Below are 21,565 nucleotides of genomic sequence, written 5' to 3'. Positions count from 1 at the left end.
AACGTCTGAAACCACGGAAACAACGCCGGTGTCCACAACAAACACACCAACAACTCCAGCTCCAAGTAGATCTAATATTTAGGATTTACTTTATCTAATATAGCCTGTGACTGTAACTATTGTTGACTGACTAACTATTGACTGACTAATGGTATAATGACTGTAACTATTGACAAACTAACTATTGGTGACTGACTGTAACTATTGTTGACTGACTGTATTTATTGACTGTGTTTATTAACTACTGACTGACCAACTATGGATAACTGACTGGAACTATTGACTAACTAACCGCTGTCGACCGACTAACTATTGACTGACTCACTTTGGTAGACTGACTGTAACTAATGTTGACTGACTGTATTTATTGACTGCCTGGTTCTCTCTCAGTTATTCCAAATGCAGAGCAATTCACAGCCGTGAACCAAACGGAGTCGAGCATCACCCTGAAATGGAGAGTGCCAGCGAACGCCACCCTCAACAGCTTCAACTACACCCTGCAGTTTGAGGAGAACAGTACGACCATAATAGGAGGTCCTGCTGGGATCATGAGCTACACTGTCGAAGGTCTGGAACCCGCCAGGTGGTACAATTTCACCCTCTACACCAAGGAGCAGGCGCACAGCAGCTCTGGGGTCAGCATCAGGGCTCCAACTGGTGAGATATCTCCATATCCATGAGCGACTTTCAGAGGTTTGAGGAACACGCTACTGATGCTAGTCCTGTTTATCATGAGTGGTCTACTTATGTCTGTGGTCAATGTAAAATCATATGCATGCTGATGTCAATGGTAATTCACACATATACCTACTTACTCTCGTTTGGGTTTTTATTGTATTTCTTTTTCTAAATGGTAGTGCTGTGTATAGGTTTCCCATGATGTAGATTGGTTTCAATTTGATGCCATGTTTCTTATGGTTTACAGGTGTACAGGCATTACATTTTAGTATGATTGACAGTTGCCTGTTGCTTGACTTCAGCATTTAAGTAATTCAGTTAAACCCTGTTCCTCTGTTTACCTTAAAGCTAAATTCTTCCTCTTATGTTTTTCTCTTCATCATCATCATCATCGTCGTCGCCGTCGTCGTCGTCGTCGTCGTCATCGCCGCCGCCGCCGTCGTCGTCGTCGCCGCCGCCGTCGTCGTCGTCGTCGTCGTCGTCGTCGTCGCCGTCGTCGTCGTCGTCGTCGTCGTCGTCGTCGTCGTCGTCGCCGCCGCCGTCGTCGTCGTCGTCGTCGTCGTCGTCGTCGTCGTCGTCGTCGTCATGGTTCCTCAGCTCCTGAAGGAACGGGCAGTGTGCGGGCGGTGGGCCAGAACTCCAGCAGCATACGCCTGCAGTGGAGTGCGGTGCAGAACGTCTCCGCCTACCTGGTGGAGTACAGCGACGGCGAGGGGGGCCGCGGCACCAGCGTGGTGGGGGCGCTGGCGGGGCAGGCGTGGGTCGACCACACGGAGTCAGCTCTGAGCCCGGCCACCAGCTACACGTTCACCGTCTACAGCCGGCTGGAGAACGTCAGCAGCTCTGGAACCTCCGTCCACGCAGTCACCGGTAACACACTGCTTGTAGCCTCTGTCCTCATGGTTACGCAGATATCCTCATCCCCATGGTAACCCGGATACCTTTATCCCCATGGTTATTAACTTCAGTGGTTATCACCTTCGTCTCCATGGTAACACAGAGGTAGTTAACCTTATCACCACAGTAACGCAGATACCTTTATCCCCATGGTTATTAACTTCAGTGGTTATCACCTTCGTCTCCATGGTACCACAGTGGTAGTTAACCTCATCACTATGGTAACACAGATACCTTCATCACCATGTTTACACAGATACTCTCATCTCCATGGTTAGACAGTGGGAGCTGACTACATTGCCATGGTTACACTCAAGCTTCCCCCGAGTGGTTAATTCCATCACTATGGTTACAAGGTGCAATGGGGAAAGGCGTAGCGACTGTGCGCGGCGTAACCGTCTCTTTCATCCTCAGCTCCGCTAGCGGTAACCATGGTGACCGTGAGGCCGTCCCTGAGGGAGGTGGAGCTGAGGTGGAGCAAGGAGGCTAAGTCGAGCTACGTCCTCCTCTTCGGTAATCAGACCATCAGCCTCAAGGCGACAGAGGCCTCCCACACCGTCACCCTCCTGCAGGAGGGGACGCGCTACGACTACAGCCTCATCGCCACCTACGGGGGGGTCAACAGCTCCACCTACAAGAACTACGCCGTCACCAGTAAGACACACAGTACTCATCCACATAGTAGTCCTCCACAATGCGCTATCACTCTCATAGCACTCCTTCACAAAGTAATCTCCCTCTGGTAGTACTCACATTCACACAGTACTCATCCACACTGTGTACCCTCTGTCACATAGTACATCGTCAACACAAAACCCTCCATCACGGAGTACTCATCAACAAAGTACTCTCTGTCACACAGTACTCATCCACACAGTATTCTCAGTCACATCGCATTGGCACTCACATACTCAAACCCATAGTACTTTGCCGCAAAGTACTCTCAATCAGAGTTCTCGTCCATACAGCACTCATTCACACGGTAATCTCACTCCCATATGTGTGGCTACGAGAATGAGTTTACAGCGTGAAAGAGTGCGGAAGAGAGAAGGGATTAGAACCGTGCTTTACTGGCCACCAATAGCCTACAATATACCTTGATAAGGCGTAAACATTGGATCATAACCCGACCTTAATCATAACCTGACTGCAATAAAGAATGATTTGTTTGTTTTAGCCATAAACTGTTCGGCTGTGGAGTGGAGGGTCACCGACTCGACCATCAAGGCCTCCATCGTGGGAGCATTCAGTCACGTCTCGGCCAGTAACGGAACAGGGTCCCACAGCGCCACCCCGGAGCCCCCAGACTGCACCGTGCTGCTCACCGGTCTCTACCCGGGGGCCACCTACGCCCTGATGGTGAAATACCAGACCTTCGAGCAGTGTCAGCACAACCTCACCCTACGTGAGTCCACCGAATCCAGAGACACAGGGCTACTGCGAATAGCCATAGACCTACTAACTTCCTACTCAGAGGTAAGGTTACGGCGAATAGCCATGAACCTACTAACTTCCTCCTCAGAGGTAAGGTTACCGCGAATAGCCATAAACATACTAACTTCCTACTAAGAGGTACAGGGTTACTGATTGATGCCCATATGCACACTTCTCTCTCCACAGAGACACAGTTGCTTTATATCATCCAACAGAAAAAAAACACAGATTTTTCTTTAATACTGATATACTATACACTACTGTGTAGTATTCAGCAGTGTTGGCTGAGTGTGAAAGCAACTGGTCTGGAACGGCTTTGAAGTGGGTTTGACCCGTGCATACTGCTTTGGGCTTGCAAGTACTGAATGGTCTTGAGTTTCGAACGGATCCAACTCGTTTTTTTTTACAGACTCTGGCTGGTTCTAACTGGTTCTAACTGGTTCTGCCCGCTTTCCAGCTCCACCAGACATCAGCGCCCGTTGTGTCTGCGGGGGGGCGAGCACCATCGTGGTGCACTGGGCTCAGCCGGCGGGCGTGTGGTCGGGCGTGGAGGTGAACGTGGTGGGTGGAGAGACGGTGACTCACCCAGACAGGGGGGAGCTCTCCACCTCTCTGAGCGGGCTCCAGCCGGCCAGGACCTACCAGGTCACCGCCTGCCTCTTGTCTGGACCCCGAAGGAGCGCGGTCCAAACCCTGGACTGTCGTACTGACGCTACAGGTATATAGACAGCCTCATAGATACAGTATCGAACATCTACCCTGTCCCCTGGGCGTACCTCTTCCCACGTCCGATGTCTATGTTCACACAGTGCTCTCCCTCACACATCCAGACTGGGTCCCTTCACGTGTAGCGTGTAGCTACCTCCAGCTTCACTCGCCATGGATAGCCTGCAGCGTCATAACCTGTGTTTACCTCCTGCAGGGGTCGTCGCCGGGTCTGTGTCGTCCGTGCTGCTCGTACTGCTCCTGGTCGCTCTGGGAGTGTTCTTCTGTAAGCGGAGAAGACCAAAGCCCATCCGTCGGTAGGTGTTAGGCCACGCCCACTCCCCAATTGGCCCCTTCCTCTCAGGTAGGTCTATAGACCACACCCCCCCACAGTTAAACCACACCCCCAGGTAGGTCTATAGACCACATCCCCTCACAGTTCACAGTTAGACCACACCCCCATGTAGGTCTATAGACCACACCCCCTCAGTTAAACCACACCCCCAGGTAGGTCTATAGACCACACCCCCTCACAGTTTAACCACACCCCCAGGTAGGTCTATAGACCACACCCCCTCAGTTAAACCACACCCCCAGGTAGGTCTATAGACCACACCCCCTCAGTTAGACCACACCCCCATGTAGGTCTATAGACCACACCCCCTCACAGTTAAACCACACCCCCAGGCAGGTCTATAGACCACACCCCCTCAGTTAAACCACACCCCCATGTAGATCTATAGACCACACCCCCTCACAGTTAGACCACACCCCCAGGTAGGTCTATAGACCACACCCCCTCATGTAGTTAATAGGACTCTCTAATGACCTCTCGGAGTAAAGCCATTCTCTTCTCGTTCCTTCCCACATATACAGGCCTGACTTCCTGGGCTGGTCCACACCTTCGGATACCTACAAGTAGGGATAGCAGTGTCTCCACCTGCACACACCTTCTCACCTGTTTCCTCCCAGCCAGCTGCCGGTGTGACCCATCTGTTGTGCTGTCTCCAGGCCCATCCAAGCGGATCTGTTTGAGGACCACGTCCAGAAGATGAGCCGGGACGATAACCGGGGTTTCAGCGAAGAGTACGAGGTAAACATCAACCTCGTAGACCCAGCACTCTGGGTTCATCAGCCTCAGCCTAGCCCGGTGATGTATTATGGTCTGTTTCCCTACAGAACTTCATCCCTGTCGGTACGGAGAACACCTGTAAGGCAGCCACCTTCCCAGACAACAAGGTCAAGAACCGCTTCACCAACGTGCTGCCGTGTAGGTTTTTAATTCACTTTTAGGACTTAAGTTAATCTGTTGGTCTACAGGTTACCTGTAGTTCTACAGCTCACCTGTACGTCTGAAGTTCACCTGTATGACCTAAGTTCAGCTTTAGGTCTTAAATTCACCAAAAAGTTAACCTGGAAACCAAAGTTCAACTGTAGGACTTAAGTTCACAAGTGCGTCTAAAGATCTCCCGGGAAAGCCCAATCAGAAGAGCGTACAAGAACGTTACGCTTATTATAACTTAATACATATAACAAGCTATGTAGGAGCACATGCGGCACACAATAATTAGGTGTAAGATAAATAGTTTAACATAAAGCCATGCTACGTTGAAATCCATAGTGGGCAATCCATCCGTTAAATGCCAGAAATGAACATTCCTCTCTGTCTATTACTTCCTGGAGGAATGAGTCTCAGTAGGGATAAAGTCCATCTGGTTTATCTGCTCACGCTGTAGTTAATTTATTGACCCGTGGTTTAAGTCATCCGCTGGCGTGTAGTTAAACTAAACGTTGAACTATTTGTGTAAGGTGATCTCTGGTCGGTAGTTGAACTAAACGTTAAACTCCTTGTTATAGTAAACTGGTTGTCTAGGTTCCAATAGTTACCTGTGGTCCCCTGTGCTAGATGACTGGTGCCGGGTGGAGCTCTCCCCGCAGATCGAGCAGGAGAACTCGGACTACATCAATGCCAGCTACCTGCCGGTAATCCTATGCCTCTTTCTGACCGATGCCTACATGACGTTTCTTTTTCATTTGAACATTAGTATGATTGACCGCTGGACCACAGAGAGCATCGAAGGGGACATATGATACCACCAGGTGTGAGTGGGATCAGCCTCTTCTGACATCACAAGTGGGCCGGTCCACCTAGATGTATGACGGATAGATGAGCAACGTTTGCTACAGTCTGCTGGGCAGGCCGGTACAGATCTATCCAGCACACATCTAGGTGGACACGCCCACTTGTGATGTCAGAAGAGGCCGATTTTCAATGCGGCTTGTACCGGCTGATCCCACTCACACCCGGTGGTATCATATGCCACGTTTAAGGTAAATATTGATCTCCCTTTTTTAACACGGTAATGACAATGCACAAACGGTCCGTGGAGCCAGGGCCACGGGGGGGTCGAGGCCCTGACACGTCTGGGACCAGCCGTTCTGGACGCACGGTGACTGGAGGTGTGTTTGGGTGTTGCCAGGGTTACAGCGGCAGCAGAGAGTACATCGCGGCGCAGGGTCCCCTGGCCGGGACCCTGGACGACTTCTGGAGGATGGTCTGGGAGCAGGGCGTGAGGGCCATCGCCATGGTAACCAACTGCATCGAGGGAGACAGGGTGAGTGCCGGGCGACGACGTCGCTAATGGACCGCAAAGCCAACCGGTCCGGTCCGCGAGATATTGGCGTGCGTGTAACTTACCGTCACCAACTACAGAACGGAGATAGTCAACCCTAACCAGCTATACATTTGAGGTAGTTATTCCAAACCAACTAACCACAACCAACCAGAGAATAGAGTTAACCTGAACCAAATGACCCTTACCAGGTATCTAAACTATCTGGTTAACCAACCAACCCAAACCAACTAGATTCGGTTAACCCTAACAAACTAGAGAATAGATCTAGTTAACCCCAACCAACTAGATGATACATGGGGTTAACCCCAACAAACCAGAGAACAGATCCAGTGAGCCTGTCCTGTGTCTCCAGCCTAAGTGTGAGCAGTACTGGCCCCTGGACTACACTCCGTGTCTGTACGGAGACCTCCTGGTGACCAGCGCCTCAGAGCAGACTCAGCCCCACTGGACCATACGAAGCTTCACCGTCAAAAACGTAACACAACCTCCCATCACATGGGCACCTCAGGGTCTGAACGTACAGTTATCGTCGTGCATTCACCCAGAACCGCCTAGTACGCTTATACTCCCACCTCACGATAAAGTATATGTTGTGCACACACTGTAAAGTGTACAAACTTCAACACTTAGAGAAACCACTTTAAAAATGCAACCACCTGAAATGACAAGCACATTAACAGCGTTAGCGACCGGTCGGATCCGGTAGCTGATCCCAGCTGACCACAAAGGCTACAAGAAAAATACAGAATATTCCGGAACCACGAGAAACAAGTCTGCTCCGTACTTCTCGTAGAAGCGTGGACGCGTTCATGCCGTCGCCGGAGTGTAACTTGGGGGTAACAGGTTGTGTCTCCCCCCCAGAGGGCCACCTCCGAGCAGCGCTCCGTCCAACACTTCCACTTCAGGGCGTGGCCCGACCACGGCGTTCCCGAGGGCACCTGGCCGCTGCTCCAGTTCCGGGAATTGCTACGGCGCCACATCGAGCAGGAGGGGGACGGGTCTCCCACCCTGGTGCACTGCAGGTGCACACACACACACACACACACACACACACACACACACACACACACACACACACACACACACACACACACACACACACACACACACACACACACACACCTCTACGGACAGTTTGGGTCATCTGGCATGTCTACGGTTTCACAGACTATCTTTCAGCAGTCAACTTTCGGTCAGAGGGCTGCGAATCGTTGCGTTCTCCAACTGTCTGCAGCGATTGCACGCTTCACAGACTTGACAGAACGCGTCGCTCACGCATGACGAACGTGGATATTTGTGCTACGAAAGTTATGCCCTCACAAAGCATGAGTGCACACATGTAAATTATTTCAGGAAAGGACTGGAAGGAGATGATGCATAGATCCTTGGCTTGATGGTGGTTGTCACGGTCGTTTGAGTTTGTTTGCGGTGACTGTCGATCACCGCCGGTAAGACAATTATAAATAAATCGGCACAGCCCTAATGTACAGAATGTGTGTCTAGGTTCAAGCATGGGATGAATAGGTACCCTGATAGCAGGTATATATAACGGATGTATAATATCGTTGTGAAAAGAGTTTCCTTGATGCACAATGTTGTTGATAAAAAGCACATTTTTACTTAAAACAAACAATAACACAACAGTCGATTCACTTCCACAACTCGAGCCTCCGGTCAAGAACTCTGGCCCTCTTAAAGGCACCCAGTGCAACTTTATGTAAACATTCAATGAAAAATAAACATTCAATTTCTAGTCTTTTTTACACGTAGTAAGTTTCAATAACTCCATACCATTACATATCGACATTCAAGGAGCAAAGATGAGACGTCGTTGTGTGGTGAGAACTGATAGAAAATCGTAAACAACAACAATCGCCGGTGGGGAGAAGCCATTTTTCCATTGACTGGAAGCCTGCTTTATTTATTGTAGGTTACAAAAAATAAAGAAAATGGCGGCATTGTTGTTGTTATCGATTTTCTATCAGTTCTCACCACACAACGACGTCTCATCTTTGCTGCTTAAATGTCGGTATGTAATGGTATGGAGTTATTGAAACTTACTACGTGTAAAAAAGACTAGAAATTGAATGTTTATTTTTAAGCCTCGAAAGTTGCACTGGGTGCCTTTAAGGAACATGTGCATATTTTAAAACGTGGTTTAACACAGTGAAGATGCCATTCACATCTTCACCATCGTGTACTTCATGTCGCTGTAGTGCGGGTGTGGGCCGGACCGGCACGCTGGTCGCGCTAGACGTGCTGCTGCAGCAGCTGGAGACGGAGGCGGTGGTGGATGTGGCGACGTTCGTCCACAAGATGAGACTCTCCCGCCCCCTCATGGTGCAGACCGAGGTACTGCTGTCAATAAAGTTATTTATCTTCAAACGGAGGTACTGTCAGTGAAGTTATTTATCTTCAAACGGAGGTACTGTCAATAAAGCTATTTATCTTTACTGAGGTACTGTCAGTATAATTATGTATCTTATTAAGACGAAGGTATGTCCATAAAGCTATTCATCCTGACAGATGTATTGTCAGTAAAGCTATTGATCGCTACATTGATGAACTGACGATAAAAGCCACTTATCATTTGACTATGCATCCCGTTGATGTATTTATCTTCAGACAAAGTCACACATCGTTTAACTTGATCTTCTATTTAAGAAATGAATATTAAATTGGTCCTATTTATAAATACTAAACCATGTGACCCGTGTGTTAGTCCCAGTACGTGTTCCTGCACCACTGCCTCCTGGAGGCCATGCAGGGACGGGAAGCTGAAGACGAGCACACGTACCAGAACCTGACCTACACCAACGCAACCGCACTCCAACAACTGCCCCACAAGATTTCCAGCGTCTGAACTGTGGTTCGATTCCCCGAACAACGGTGTGAATTCGATTCACACCCTCAGCAGCAATTTTGATTATCCTCCGTACACAATCCTTATTGTGTATAAATCTTTTGTGTTATAACTCTGCTATACTCCAATGTTTCAAGTTTTTCAATGGCTTGATTAAAGGCTGTTTGAATATGCTATGTGTTCCTCCAAGAGTCTATCAAGCTTCATCAAACGAAAATACATGTGACTTTAACAAAACCTTTAATGCTTTTCCCGTTATCCACAAGATCTACATGACTCAGTTTAGTTTGAACACCTATAAATCGATATATAACACTATATACTACTATAATATATAAACTCAGTAGAAAACATCTTCAGACACATCCTAGTAAAGGCTGGGACAACGCGTCGACATAATCGATGAAGATGACGTCGACGCGAAAAATGCGGGTCGATTCGAAAAACCCAAAACAAAGATAGCGGCGCCGGAGCGTAGTAGCAAAGCGAGTGGCTCCTCAGACTTTCATAAGTGCAAGGCGCCACGCACTCGTTCCCTAAAGTATGGGAATTCTTTAATGTAAAAGGAAACGATTCCGTGATATGTCGTCTTTGCAAAATGGAGATGGACGGAAGGTCTTTGTGTTCTCAAGGTTTCAAGGTTTTATTGAATGCTACCTCTGACTTCTAAGAATGCATTACTTTGCACTTTTATTTTGGAATTTTATGGCAATAAACATGTATTGCAATGTTAAAGAATTCATGTTTTTTTTCATTCAGATATGTAAATCAACATGTATAAATTGCTATTAGTCAATTAATGGGGAGATAATCGAATCGGACTGAAAAAGAAAATCGTTAGATTAATCGATGCATCGGAAAAAAAAGAATCGCTAGATTAATCGTATAAAAAATTATATTTTATCCCAGCCCTAATCCTAGTGTCTGTCTGCACAGCCTTGTGCGTCCGTCAGTCAGTGTGCACGCGTCCTCCTAGTGTGTAGTACTAGGGTCCTCCTCCTCACTCTCCGTCGCCATGGCAGCGTGTCCCCCGGGCGGCGGCGAGAAGTCCGCCAGCAGCTGCAGCCGGTCCAGCAGCAGCCGCGACCGGTTGACCCCGATCCGCTCCTGGGGAAACCAGCTGGTCTTGGCCGGGTGCTGGAGGTCCCTGGCGGTGCCCGAGGCCGCGGGGACGGAGAACTGGTTGGCGAGGTTGTGGAGGACGCAGCACGCCTCGATGACCCGCTGCTTGCCGTCCAGCCGCTCGTCCACGGAGCCCAGCAGCTGCAGCACCCGGAACCTCTGCTTCAGACGGCCCAGCGTGCACGAGAGCACGGCCCGCGCACGCCCCTGGGCCGCGTTGAAGCTCGCCTGGTGCTGGTTCACTGGCTTGGAGAACGCCGGGAGGAGGTTGGGGCTCTGCTCGTAGCCCCGCCCGACTGGAGGAGGGAGAGGAAGGGGATGATGGTGAGGAAGGAGAGCACGACCACCCTTTCTGCTCTACAATTATTTGTAGATATACATTATTACATTATCATACATTATTTTTAGGTACTACATTTTTGAGGCTTCGTCCGCTCCCAGCCTCGCTCGCTACTCTCCTCGGATAAAGTGTACACATTATAAACAGCGTGGTCAAGCCAAGGCTTTCTTCCAGGGCTTACCGACGAGCCAGAACTCCGGGGCTATGGAGTCCTTGAGTTTGATCGAGGAGGACATCCACAGCTCGTGGTTTGGTTTGCTCCCAATCTGACACCGCTCCACGTTCAGTAGGTAACCGGCCAGGTCGCACACCACCTGGCAAACCACCGACGTGTAGCCGTGCGTGTTGAGGAAAAGCGGGGACCGGAACACCTCGCTATGGTCCTGGGTCCTGAAGTGGGCGGTGCCGAGAACTCCCAGTACCCGGGGGATCCCGCAGGATCGCTTGTTGACCGCGGCGAGATCCCCCTGGTCCTTGCGGGTCTCCGGTAATGCGATCAACTGGTCCGCCATGTCTGAAAGATGCTTGGAGACTAGCGCGATCACACCAGACGAATCTAAACTACGAACCCCGGTTTTGACCAGGAGATCAGCCGACACAGTTCCCATGGCGTAGAAGTTCAGGGCGAGCAGGATCATGCCTTCCGCTGTGTGCTCCGGTTGTCTGACACGGTCTATCTGCCGTTCGAGGAGGTCCAGGAGGAAGGAGATGCATGGTCTGGTAAGGTGGAAGCTTTCAAACAAGCTCTGGTCATCCAGTTCGTCTAATAAAGTCCTCGACGGCGCGTCTGGTTGTATAGGTAGCACGGCTGGATGAACGGGAGACGCGTATGGTTTAACGGGCTCATCTTCGTATCCAAGGAACTCTTCCTGGACAGCGAGCCACACCGATAACGCAAAAGCCATCGTCTTCTAAATTAATATGCTTGACATATATTCGTCCTCGTAAGATGATATAAAATCCCTGCATGGATAACCCATGGACACGTTGTAAGACCGCGACCGATCGCATGAACGGTTGAAATTAAACACAAGGAAGTCAACAGGAAGTACCTTAAGCGGAATCTTGCTGCTAAGCTACATAACGCCCAAACAGCGCCTGTTGGTGGATGATGATGGTAACCACATGTCATACATCATCCAACAACAGGCGCTGTTTGGGCGTAGAGGAGTAATATACAAACAATGAATTTCATAATATATCGGTTTCCTCGCCTGATAGGCGGGAAAACCAATAGGAAACGTGAATATATTAAAAGTGAAATTCATGTTAGCATTTTTTGTGTGTTATTATTTGTGCATCACGCGTGTGCCTTTGGTTTGTCCAGAGTGAAATTAAGAACAATGCTGACCTTTGGATCCTTGGGTCACAGGAAGAACTTCCTGTTGACCTCACTGATGGGAACATCTTCCAGTCGGGGGATCCCCCCCTCGGGACCCTCATGGCGCGGCTGGCGTCTGGCGTAGGGGTCTGACACACACACACACACACACACACACACACACACACACACACACACACACACACACACACACACACACACACACACACACACACACACACACACACACACACACACACACACACACACACACACAATTAGAATTGTATTGTATTGTAGCATCAGCAGTAACTAATGGTCTTGTCCTGCATCAATGGCCTTCTTGTTGCTGATACATAATAAAAAATAAATAATTATAAAAAGGCTGTATTGTAAGGTAATTACAACACGTAATTACACTCTTATTTCATGGGATTGTACACTAATTAAAACATACTTAGGAATATAATATTTAACTTCTGCCTAGTCTGTTTTGCTAGATGTCACTAAATTCTACACACTACAGCTTTAAAGTGGACCCTGCAGTATTGTAGGATTACATCTATGATATACACATCTGTGATAGTGTCCAGGTAGCCGAGAGAGCGATGGACATCATGTGGTTGTATCGTTAGTGTTATAGTACTATCGTAGTGCCGTAGAAACCTGTGATGTTGTCCACGGAGTCCAGGGGGGCGGTGGCCATCATGTTGACTCCGAACAGAACCACAACACACACGACGAGGGCCACCAGAAGGTAGACCGGCACGGCCAGCACCCAGTACCTTCCCAGGGGCGAGGGGGTGAGGTCAGGGGGATGTCACAGGTCAACATCACATTAACCTGGTGTTCACTAACTCCCTTCAGTTGTAGGGCTTATCGACGCAGATCCACAACGCTTTGTACCAAGAGGATTCGACAAGAGCTGCCATGACGTTTAAACCTAATAACTATTATAATTTACTATGTAGTTATGTAGAAAACACTTTTACTCAAAGTAACTTGCAATGAATTCAGATTCATGTCATTAAGAAACAGGTAGGGCTAGTTTGTCATATTGCTCTCGTATGCCTACAGGTGGACTTTGGGCCCCTACCAGCAAAGGGGCCCAAACTCAGAAACCCCTCACTTACTTTTGGGGCCAGTAGGTGAGACCCAGCAGGGCGAGCCACTCAGCCGGGACGTAAGCCCACAGACAGAACAGAACTGGGGATAGAACCAACACATTCAAAAATCATTCACGTGATTTGGATTTGCTGAGAAAAAACGCTTTGCTTGGAAGTCAATATTGCCACCTTCAAAACAGCTCGGAGGTTCGGAAGCTCTTGCGTGTCTTTACGGTCCCTTCTTTTAAAATAAGAGTTCAGGAAACGCCCCTCAGAATTGCGTAAGCTATGACGTAAAACAATTCTGGAGACTATGTGGAAGTATGGATGCCCGCGGGGACCTCTTTGCACTTCTTTGCTGAATCAGATTAATCAGTTATTAGAACTACTTGTGATGGTTGAACATGAGCGAGAATTTATTGGGTGATGTTTATCATTTTAAGCTATAATGTATCGTAATGCAAATGTTAGAATGGGTGTTAAGTTCGCCTCTTAGTGCTTGATGCAAGTATACTTTAGTCTATCAATGAAATGGGCGGCCATTGTTGTGACGTGAACTCGGAGAACTCGGGAAGCTCTACTTCGAGCGAGAACTCCGACCCAACAGAGTGTTCAAAGCACTTTGCTCCGAGCTTAAGGTCGGAGTCTCCAGGGAACTCAGACTGTTTTGAAGGCGGCATATGTCAGGTCTGTTTCCTAAAGTGAGCTATGAGGGATAGGACTTGTAGTTCTATATAGAGCTTAGGGACTTGCAGTTAAATGTAGGCCTTCTAAAGTACGTATAATTATATACAGAGCTACAGGAGTTATAGTGCTATATAGATATCTTAAGTGTATATATATATATATTTCTATATAGAGCAAAGGGACTACTTCATTAAAGGGTACTAGAGGACATGTAATTCTATGAAGGGGACAAAAAGGACTTGAAGCTCTATATATAGTTAGGGGCTTGTGTTTTTATATAGGGGACTTAATAATTTGTAGTTCTGGATAAGGGAATAAGAGTAATGATGATGTACTTACAGAATCCAAACTGAGAGGCGAGGAAAAGCACAAAGCCGTATATTGCTCTCTCAGGGAGAGGAGAAGGGGAATTAGGAGAATTCTCCACCATCACTGCACACACAAATGGAAAGAGAATAAGTTCTAGTTGTTCCTTGATTCTACTTGGATTCCTTCACCCCTCAGATCTGAAAGATCTAACCCCTGATTACTGCAGCATTGTCTCTAAACCAAGTAACCACACAAATTAATCCAATGATAAAGATGTAATTGACGGAGCCCAATCTGGGAACCATTCACGGTATAAACGTTTCAATTGTGGAATAAAGAAAAAGTCGTAATTATACATACTTGACTTCCTTGTTGGGAGGTTTCTTTTGGAAAACGATGACACTTCCGGTTGAAAGAAGCGTGCAACGCAGTAAGAGACCGAGATCTCAGGATGTTCAAAACAATAGTTCCGGAGTCTGTTGAGAAAAACGATATAAACAATATTGTATCCTAATATGTAAATATAATGTCAGCGTAAAAGTTATTTTAGAATCAATAATGATACATTTTTTAGTGTAGGGGTGTCATTTTTAAAACATGTTATGCTGAATTATATCAGTTGTATTTTGTGTGTGTTATTATCTCCGGACACATTATGGTGTGACACACACGGACGTACACAGAACAGCATGGCAGAATGAGCTGCCGCTAAACCTTAAGGATCGCTCATGAAAACGGATGAGATAAGGTTAACAGTTTGTCTGGGCTTCATTTATATAGTAAACTAATAATATCCCGTCTGTCTGGATAGCAACACATTTGCTTTAGACAGACCGTCGCTCAAGTGAAACTTTCCAGGACGCGGCGTGGTTTCGAACAACTTGACGCAAACTCACCAGTCGTCCATAATGAAGGTGGTTTTTAGAGATAACAGCGCTAAAGCTGCTACAGCTAAAACCCCAGGCACGGCGGCACCAGCTCCGAAGAAAAAAATGAAGATTTTCTTTAAAGATACTCGCAGGAAGAAGCAGGGAGGACCTCAACCCGTCAATGCCCCCCTCGCACCCCCATCAGACCCAAAGCAGTTCTCTGCCAACTGGAAGGCTTTATTAGAGGTAGGTTTATTAGGACTATATTACTGTCATCACGTTTAACTGGCTGCCAACTGATGAATGTGTCATATCTATCAAGTCTTTCTAATGTGATTGATGCGTTACAGATCATGAAGGCTAACCCAGAGCCGAAGGCGCAGAAGAGTGATGTGCCCAAGAAACCCTCTCCCAAAGAGGTTAACGGTACTACCAAACCTCTTCCTCCATCGTCTTTGACAAACGGAGGAAAAGCAGCCAAATCCAAAACACTGAGTAGTAAAGAAACGGTTACACCGGCAGAGGAACGTAATAAACCAACCAAGAAGAGGAAAGGGACCGGAGGGAAAGACGAAAAGAAACCAGCCAAGAGGAAAGAGAGTGGAGGAAAAGACGAACAGCAGCCAACCAAGAGGAAAGCGAAGGAAGGGAGAGACGACCAGCAGCCAGCCAAGAGGAAAGCGAAGGAAGGGAGAGACGAACAGCAGCCAACCAAGAGGAAAGCGAAGGAAGGGAGAGACGACCAGCAGCCAGCCAAGAAGAAATACAAGGGGGGGAAAGACGGACACCAGTCAGACAAGAAGGAGAAGGAGGCCCAGGAGCCAAGACCCCCAACTGAGTAAGGCCAGCTGTACTACCAAATGAGTTATGATAAGGGACCGAAGGGGCAGAAAACCCTAGCAATGGTTAGGGTGTTTGACTCTAGTCACTGCGATGTGTTATTTAATGACGTAATCATTCTTGTGGTGAAGTTGACCAATGATGTAAAGTCCGGTGCGTAGGAAAAAAAATGCAACTAGTTAATCTGGTTAAGAACCCTGAACAATCGATTCGGTTGCAAAACGGTCGTGATTCCGATGAGGTTTTAGTGTTCATGTTGGAGTTGGCAACATTAACCCCCGGGTTCTCCGCAGCGCCGACCTGTGGTTCGACGACGTGGACCCGGATGACATCGAGGCGGCCGTGGGGAAGGAGGCGGCTGACGTGGTGAGGAGGAGGACGGTCCAGAAGAAGGCCCCCCAGGACGCTGAGGACGGCCTGGTCAAGAGCCACGCCTTCACCGGGTGAGACAGGCACACACGCCTCCCAGGACCCCCGCAGAACCCCCCGCAGAACCTACCGCCGGGTCCTGTGGACGGACCTGGTTTGGGTCTCGTTTGTTTCCAGTCAAACACAAACGTGTGTGTTCACCTCAGACCATCACCACATTTTCGAATCATAAAGAAGGCGTCCACAAAATATATACATTATAGATGTGAGAGAAAATCATGCGCCACAGCGTTGACAGCAATTACAATTCGGCCATTTAGCAGTCGGCTTTATCCAAAGCGACTTACAGGGGTTTATACAGACATTGACACACCGACGGCACACCTTGTCAGGAGCAGTTAGGGTTAAGTGTCTCGCTCAGGGACACATCAACACTCGGCTAGGAGGAGCCGGGGATCGAACTAGCAACCTTTCGGTTAGAAGACTTGTACTCCATGTTGGAATACATAGAAGTGGTCATCAATCATAAGTGGCCTGTCCTATAACTGAGTCTCCTCCTCCTCCTCCTCTCCGTGGTTCCCGTGGCGACGGCAGGCTGACGCGTGCGGTGGCGATTGACTGTGAGATGGTGGGGGTGGGGCCAGACGGCGAGCACAGCATCCTGGCCCGGGTCTCCATCGTCAACCACTTCGGGAAGCTGATCTACGACCGCTTCGTCAAGCCGACCGAGGAGGTGACCGACTACCGCACGGCCTTCAGCGGAATCCGACCCGAGGACATCAAAGACGGTGAGTCCTGAACACCTAGACCCTTTACCCAAGGCCCAGACCGCTGTAGACCTGGACCCGTGATGTAGACCCAGACCTCGAACTTAAACCCCTAACCTATCCCAGACACAGACCTGGTAATGAGGACTGTGGTGGTGGTGGTGGTGGTGGTGGTGGTGGTGATGATGACGATGACGGTGGTGGTGGTGGTGGTGATGCTGGTGGTGGTGATGATGATGATGACGGTGGTGGTGGTGGTGATGATGATGATGATGATGACGGTGGTGGTGATGATGATGATGATGATGATGATGACGGTGGTGGTGGTGGTTGTGTTTCAGGTGAGGATATGAAGACTGTTCAGAAGGAGGTAGGAGAGATCATGGAGGGAAGGATACTGGTCGGACACGCAATACACAATGACTTAAAGGTACAGTTCACGCATTACACTGTCTTTATGGTACCGTCCACACAATACACAATGACTTAAAGGTACAGTCCACGCATTACGCTGTCTTTATGGTACCGTCCACACAATACACTATGACTTAAAGGTACAGTCCACGCATTACACTGTCTTTATGGTACCGTCCACACAATACACTATGACTTAAGATGAATTAATAACCTACTTATGACATCGTCCACGTCTTCCCTCAGGTCCTCTTCCTAGACCATCCCAAGAAGAAGATCCGTGACACCCAGAAGTACAAACCCTTCAGAGTGAGAGTTAAGGTAAAGTCCTGGTCCTCCTCAGACATCCCATAATAATAATTATTAATATTTTAATTATGATTTTCCATGATGCATTGGTTGGAGTTTAGGCAGATCTATGATGTTTGCTTTTTTTCTAAATTAATTACTGCCTCATACACAATGCGCTGTCTGAAACAACAGTTGGACCAATGACCTCATTTGGACCAATCAGTCTTTAGTAGATGAACGTCTACCAGTCCCTCCAGAAAAATGCGGCATTTTTGCGGCCAAAAATCCTTGATTATGCAGCAGGTTTTCTTAAAAAATGCGATGAAATATGCGGCATATTTCTGCAATTTTATGCGATAAAATTGCGGGAACTTGCGAAAAATTAATATGCAGACCGTGGCTGATTATGCATCGCATAATCGCGTTTTTCTGGAGGGACTGGTCTAGGTCACAGGGCTGATCTCTGAGCCTGGTTCTGGTTGTACCCGGCAGCACCCCCTGCTGGTCAATGTGTGGAGGGTCACCATGTTATGTTTCCTTACAGAGCTCCCGACCGTCCCTCAAAGTTCTGTCCAGAGAGGTGCTGAACGTCAAGGTTCAGCAGGGAGAACACTCCTCAGTATGTATAACATCCTACATCTTGTATACTATATACCCTATACTTATTTATGATATATGCCCTGTATACAAATAACTTCAACTACACAATACATTCAGTCAATATCCGCACTCTACACATTCATACTGGTACACACATCGCTCCCTCAAGATGCAAAGGGTTTCTCACTGAATCACAAAACTGTGGTTCATCCTTTCAAAGTAATGTACAGTCGGTTAGAAAAAATAACAAATGTAACAGGTTTTAATTGAAAGCTAGAGAGTCGATTTTTCTCTTTATATTTATTTATTTTTGTTTAAATTAATATTGATATAATCATTAAAAAAAAAAGCATAACCAAATGGGGAACGACTTCACGTGACAAATGAAGAAAGAGGGAACAGAAATTGTTTGCTTTGCAATTATTATTATTATGTGGTGAACCACCAAAACCCAGTTCCTAAAATTCATATTGCGCAAGGGCTTTCATAAGTGCGCCATAAGCTAAATCACCATTTTGTTCCCTTATTAAGCAATAGATAGTAACTTAACTGATTCTATTTTATTTAATTAAATGGAGGGCACTCTGGGTTAGATGTCGGGCTGACAACCTGCCTGGAGATTTGGTTTGGATTGTGGAGATTCACCGTGCTCTCAATCATGGTGAGGTTCAATATGGACCATTCTTCCCAGACGGATATGCCCCGAGTACAAACACAGCCTACGAATTTGCAGGGTGCTTTTATCATGGTAGTGAACATTAGCTAGTTAGCTAGCTCCAGTAGCTACCGCAGGACAACAACAAACAAAAGCTTGCTCTGGGTCACGAGCTTTGAGTACGTGCACGAAGGGGTCGCGCGGGGGGAGTGCAGTACGACCGTTTGATTGACGTACTTACTGTCCAATGCCACTCGGTGGGTCTGGAAATCATTTGCTGGAGTTTTTCGAGCCCTGCCCGTTCCACAAATGATTGACTTGTTTAATTTCCATGTCAGTGCTCCCAGTTGCTCCACACTGAAACTGATCCAATAAATAGGAAATGGCACATTGTTTTGCACTTCCTTGTCACCCTGGAGTACAAAACAAATGTTTATAAGATTTTGATGATTTAGCATCCCCAAGTCCAGGGGTTCTCAAAGTTTTGACAGCTGAGGGCCAATTTAGGAACACAAAATTTGACTGAGGGTCGGCAAAGGAAAATAATGTAGGCGGGAAACGCCGCCAGCATCCCAGTGGTGAAAGAAAACATTGCACCGTGGACCTCTGGGAGGGAGGTCAGGTGAGGTCTGAATCACAACACTGAGGTTCATCCTTTCAAAGTAATGTACAGTCGGATTAAAACTAACAAATAACAGGATTTAATTTAAAGCTACAGAGAGTCGACTTTTCTCTTTATATTTATTTATTTTTGTTAAAATTAATATTGATATAATAATTAAACGTTTTTTTTTTTGTTTTTTTTTACTTACATCTGTTTGTCATGCGGGCCGCCAGGAATGTTTCTGCGGGCCACCATTAGCCCGCGGGCCGCACTTTGAGAACCAATGGTGTACAGTATGCACAGAGGTAGTGGTCAGTATAGGCGTTCATCACCTCTCTCTCTCTCTCCAGGTGCAGGATGCCCAGGCCACGATGAGGCTCTACACGATGGTGAAGAAAAACTGGGAGGCCGAGATCAAAGCCAGTCGGGCCGATAAGGCCGAGGCCAGGAAGCCCCGCCCCTCGGCCCTCAAGCCCCACCCCTTCAAAGACAAGTGACCCCACAACCCCCCTAACCCCACTGACAAACAATTGGTTGCGACGCCATCGCAGCAGATGAACATTTATTGTGAGAGAAAAAGACAAGATGAACACGAACTGGAAAAAGTACAACAAACCAGAGAAACTTTCAAAGAAAAAGTCCAGTAAAAAAGTTTGCAATGTTATTATAATGTATAGCTGTATTATTATATATGTAGCTTTATTACTTCAGTTCACTGAGTTTTAAAACTAACATGTATAGACGATATACGTTAACAGTAGATCCTATCTACACCGAGCAGCTGTTGTTTGATTAGTTCCCCAAAGGTCGTGTTCTGTGTTTGTGTTCTCAATAAAGATGATTTTAAACAATGTGTCTGAAACCTCCGAAATCGTGTATTACATATGGCACAAGAGGGCCCAATTCGGTGATCTCGGACCCTGTATCTTGCTATCTATTGAACAGGTATGCAGATCAAGATCCTTTGAGAATTGCTGTAGGAGAAGATGTCATAAATCAAATGAAAGACGTTAGCCATTACGACAGTGTGTTTGACTTTGAAGACCCTGGGAGTTGTCTAACTTTATCTAATAAACTGAAGGAGAGCAATCGGTGATCTTCTCAACAGAAGAGACAAGCTGAGATGACTGAAGTTTGTGGACGATAGCTGGATTAAGCAGCCTCATCTGGCCCCAGTCGGACTGATTGGACCCCTGGGGCAGTTCAGACAGTCTATTACCTGCTTGGGCTAGTGTGTTTGACTACTGGCAGAAAGGTGGCCTACTCAATTAGACTCTCTAACTGATTATGAGTCAGCTACTATAGAAAGATACGCACCAAAGCGTATTCACGACGTTACGTTTATGTGTCGTACGAAATGTTATGCCATCCTTGTACATTTTAACCAGCGCCGATGAGAAATGACCATTTGTAGGCTAATAAAGGCTCACTTACAGCATATTTGACATGTCGTTAGTAAATGAAAATGGTCCAATAGTGCAATACATTATTCAATAAAGCATAACCACCATAGAAACATTTTATTTGTTTAGAAAGTTTAATGGGACGGCCTGTCTTCACACATCAACAGGTCAAACACCTTCAACAGATACAATCATCAGGTTGTCAATTCTAGAGAATAGAAGGCTGTCGACCTTGGAACAATATAGGCCTTAATTAAGCAACTGAATAATTAGGCCAATAAAACCAGCATAAAATTCAATACATTTGAATTGAGATTCGGCCTAGGTACAAATACAAAATGATGAAATGAACTAGTAATCAGTAAACATTGATGGAGAAGGCTAACCTCAATACACAACAAAACGACTTGAAGCGTTTTTTATGAGATGCTTTGAAGTGATTTTTATGAAACGGTTTTAAAAGTCCTATTAATCATCAGGTGTGACCTCCGTATGACGTAGTCTCAAGCTTTGAATCGGTTTGAGTGATCACATGACGCGGGAGGCAACCCTCGAGCGGACCTGAGGTTCAGACGGCTCGCGACGGGGTCGGCACGTGAGTCTGGAGCGGCACTTCATAGGGTCTGAATGCGCGCGAGGAGCTGAACACCGTCCG

The 21,565-nt window shown here is 47.2% G+C and overlaps 3 protein-coding genes across 4 annotated transcripts in view; 2 read left to right on the top strand and 1 right to left on the bottom strand.

Annotated features, from left to right (window-relative positions):
- LOC132446867 (receptor-type tyrosine-protein phosphatase H-like) overlaps positions 1–9,387 on the top strand; it is an 11,769-nt gene extending 2,382 nt beyond the window's left edge. The window contains exons 2-17 of the mRNA XM_060037422.1: positions 1–65; positions 391–657; positions 1,276–1,548; positions 1,990–2,229; positions 2,753–2,980; positions 3,467–3,727; positions 3,932–4,031; positions 4,591–4,632; positions 4,726–4,807; positions 4,894–4,984; positions 5,621–5,697; positions 6,195–6,329; positions 6,703–6,825; positions 7,212–7,372; positions 8,567–8,702; positions 9,073–9,387. The exon at positions 1–65 is cut by the window's left edge and continues 350 nt beyond it. Of these exons, the coding sequence (XP_059893405.1) occupies positions 1–65; positions 391–657; positions 1,276–1,548; positions 1,990–2,229; positions 2,753–2,980; positions 3,467–3,727; positions 3,932–4,031; positions 4,591–4,632; positions 4,726–4,807; positions 4,894–4,984; positions 5,621–5,697; positions 6,195–6,329; positions 6,703–6,825; positions 7,212–7,372; positions 8,567–8,702; positions 9,073–9,213 (2,422 nt within the window). The 3' untranslated portion in view covers positions 9,214–9,387. The remainder of the gene's footprint in view (positions 66–390; positions 658–1,275; positions 1,549–1,989; positions 2,230–2,752; positions 2,981–3,466; positions 3,728–3,931; positions 4,032–4,590; positions 4,633–4,725; positions 4,808–4,893; positions 4,985–5,620; positions 5,698–6,194; positions 6,330–6,702; positions 6,826–7,211; positions 7,373–8,566; positions 8,703–9,072) is intronic.
- Positions 9,388–9,436: 49 nt separating this feature from the next.
- On the bottom strand, positions 9,437–14,598 carry pigp (phosphatidylinositol glycan anchor biosynthesis, class P). 2 transcript variants are annotated; one of them, XM_060037520.1, is made up of 6 exons: positions 14,459–14,598; positions 14,129–14,221; positions 13,130–13,202; positions 12,663–12,781; positions 12,027–12,145; positions 10,493–10,631 (listed from the first exon to the last, which is right to left on the bottom strand). In XM_060037520.1, coding segments are annotated over exons 1-5 (390 nt in total). In that variant the 5' UTR covers positions 14,460–14,598; the 3' UTR covers positions 10,493–10,631; positions 12,027–12,041. The 2 variants fall into 2 exon arrangements, with proteins under 2 accessions (XP_059893502.1, XP_059893503.1); XM_060037519.1 differs by lacking the exons at positions 12,027–12,145; positions 12,663–12,781; positions 13,130–13,202; positions 14,129–14,221; positions 14,459–14,598 and adding an exon at positions 10,857–12,002 and having other exon boundaries at positions 9,437–10,631.
- A 140-nt stretch (positions 14,599–14,738) lies between these two features.
- On the top strand, positions 14,739–20,360 carry rexo4 (REX4 homolog, 3'-5' exonuclease). Its single transcript, XM_060037477.1, has 8 exons — positions 14,739–15,213; positions 15,318–15,805; positions 16,101–16,250; positions 16,771–16,964; positions 17,285–17,373; positions 17,604–17,678; positions 18,193–18,267; positions 19,858–20,360. Exons 1-8 carry the CDS (start codon positions 15,007–15,009, stop codon positions 20,002–20,004), a joined length of 1,425 nt encoding a protein of 474 aa, XP_059893460.1. The 5' UTR covers positions 14,739–15,006; the 3' UTR covers positions 20,005–20,360.
- Positions 20,361–21,565: the final 1,205 nt, after the last annotated feature.

The sequence above is a fragment of the Gadus macrocephalus genome, chromosome 18 (genome assembly GCF_031168955.1).
Source record: "Gadus macrocephalus chromosome 18, ASM3116895v1".
Lineage (NCBI taxonomy): Eukaryota > Metazoa > Chordata > Actinopteri > Gadiformes > Gadidae > Gadus > Gadus macrocephalus.
Note: the sequence above shows the minus strand (reverse complement) of the source record. Positions and strands in the feature narration are given on the sequence as shown.

Coding starts and splice junctions, on each gene's coding strand:
- pigp (XM_060037519.1), bottom strand. CDS start 11,580: ATGGCTTTTGCGTTATCGGTGTGGCTCGCTGTCCAGGAAGAGTTCCTT. Junction 10,632..10,856: donor CCCGGAGTTCTGGCTCGTCG/GTAAGCCCTGGA, acceptor TCCCTCCTCCAG/TCGGGCGGGGCTACGAGCAG.
- rexo4 (XM_060037477.1), top strand. CDS start 15,007: ATGAAGGTGGTTTTTAGAGATAACAGCGCTAAAGCTGCTACAGCTAAA. Junction 15,806..16,100: donor GAGCCAAGACCCCCAACTGA/GTAAGGCCAGCT, acceptor GGTTCTCCGCAG/CGCCGACCTGTGGTTCGACG. Junction 16,251..16,770: donor AAGAGCCACGCCTTCACCGG/GTGAGACAGGCA, acceptor TGGCGACGGCAG/GCTGACGCGTGCGGTGGCGA.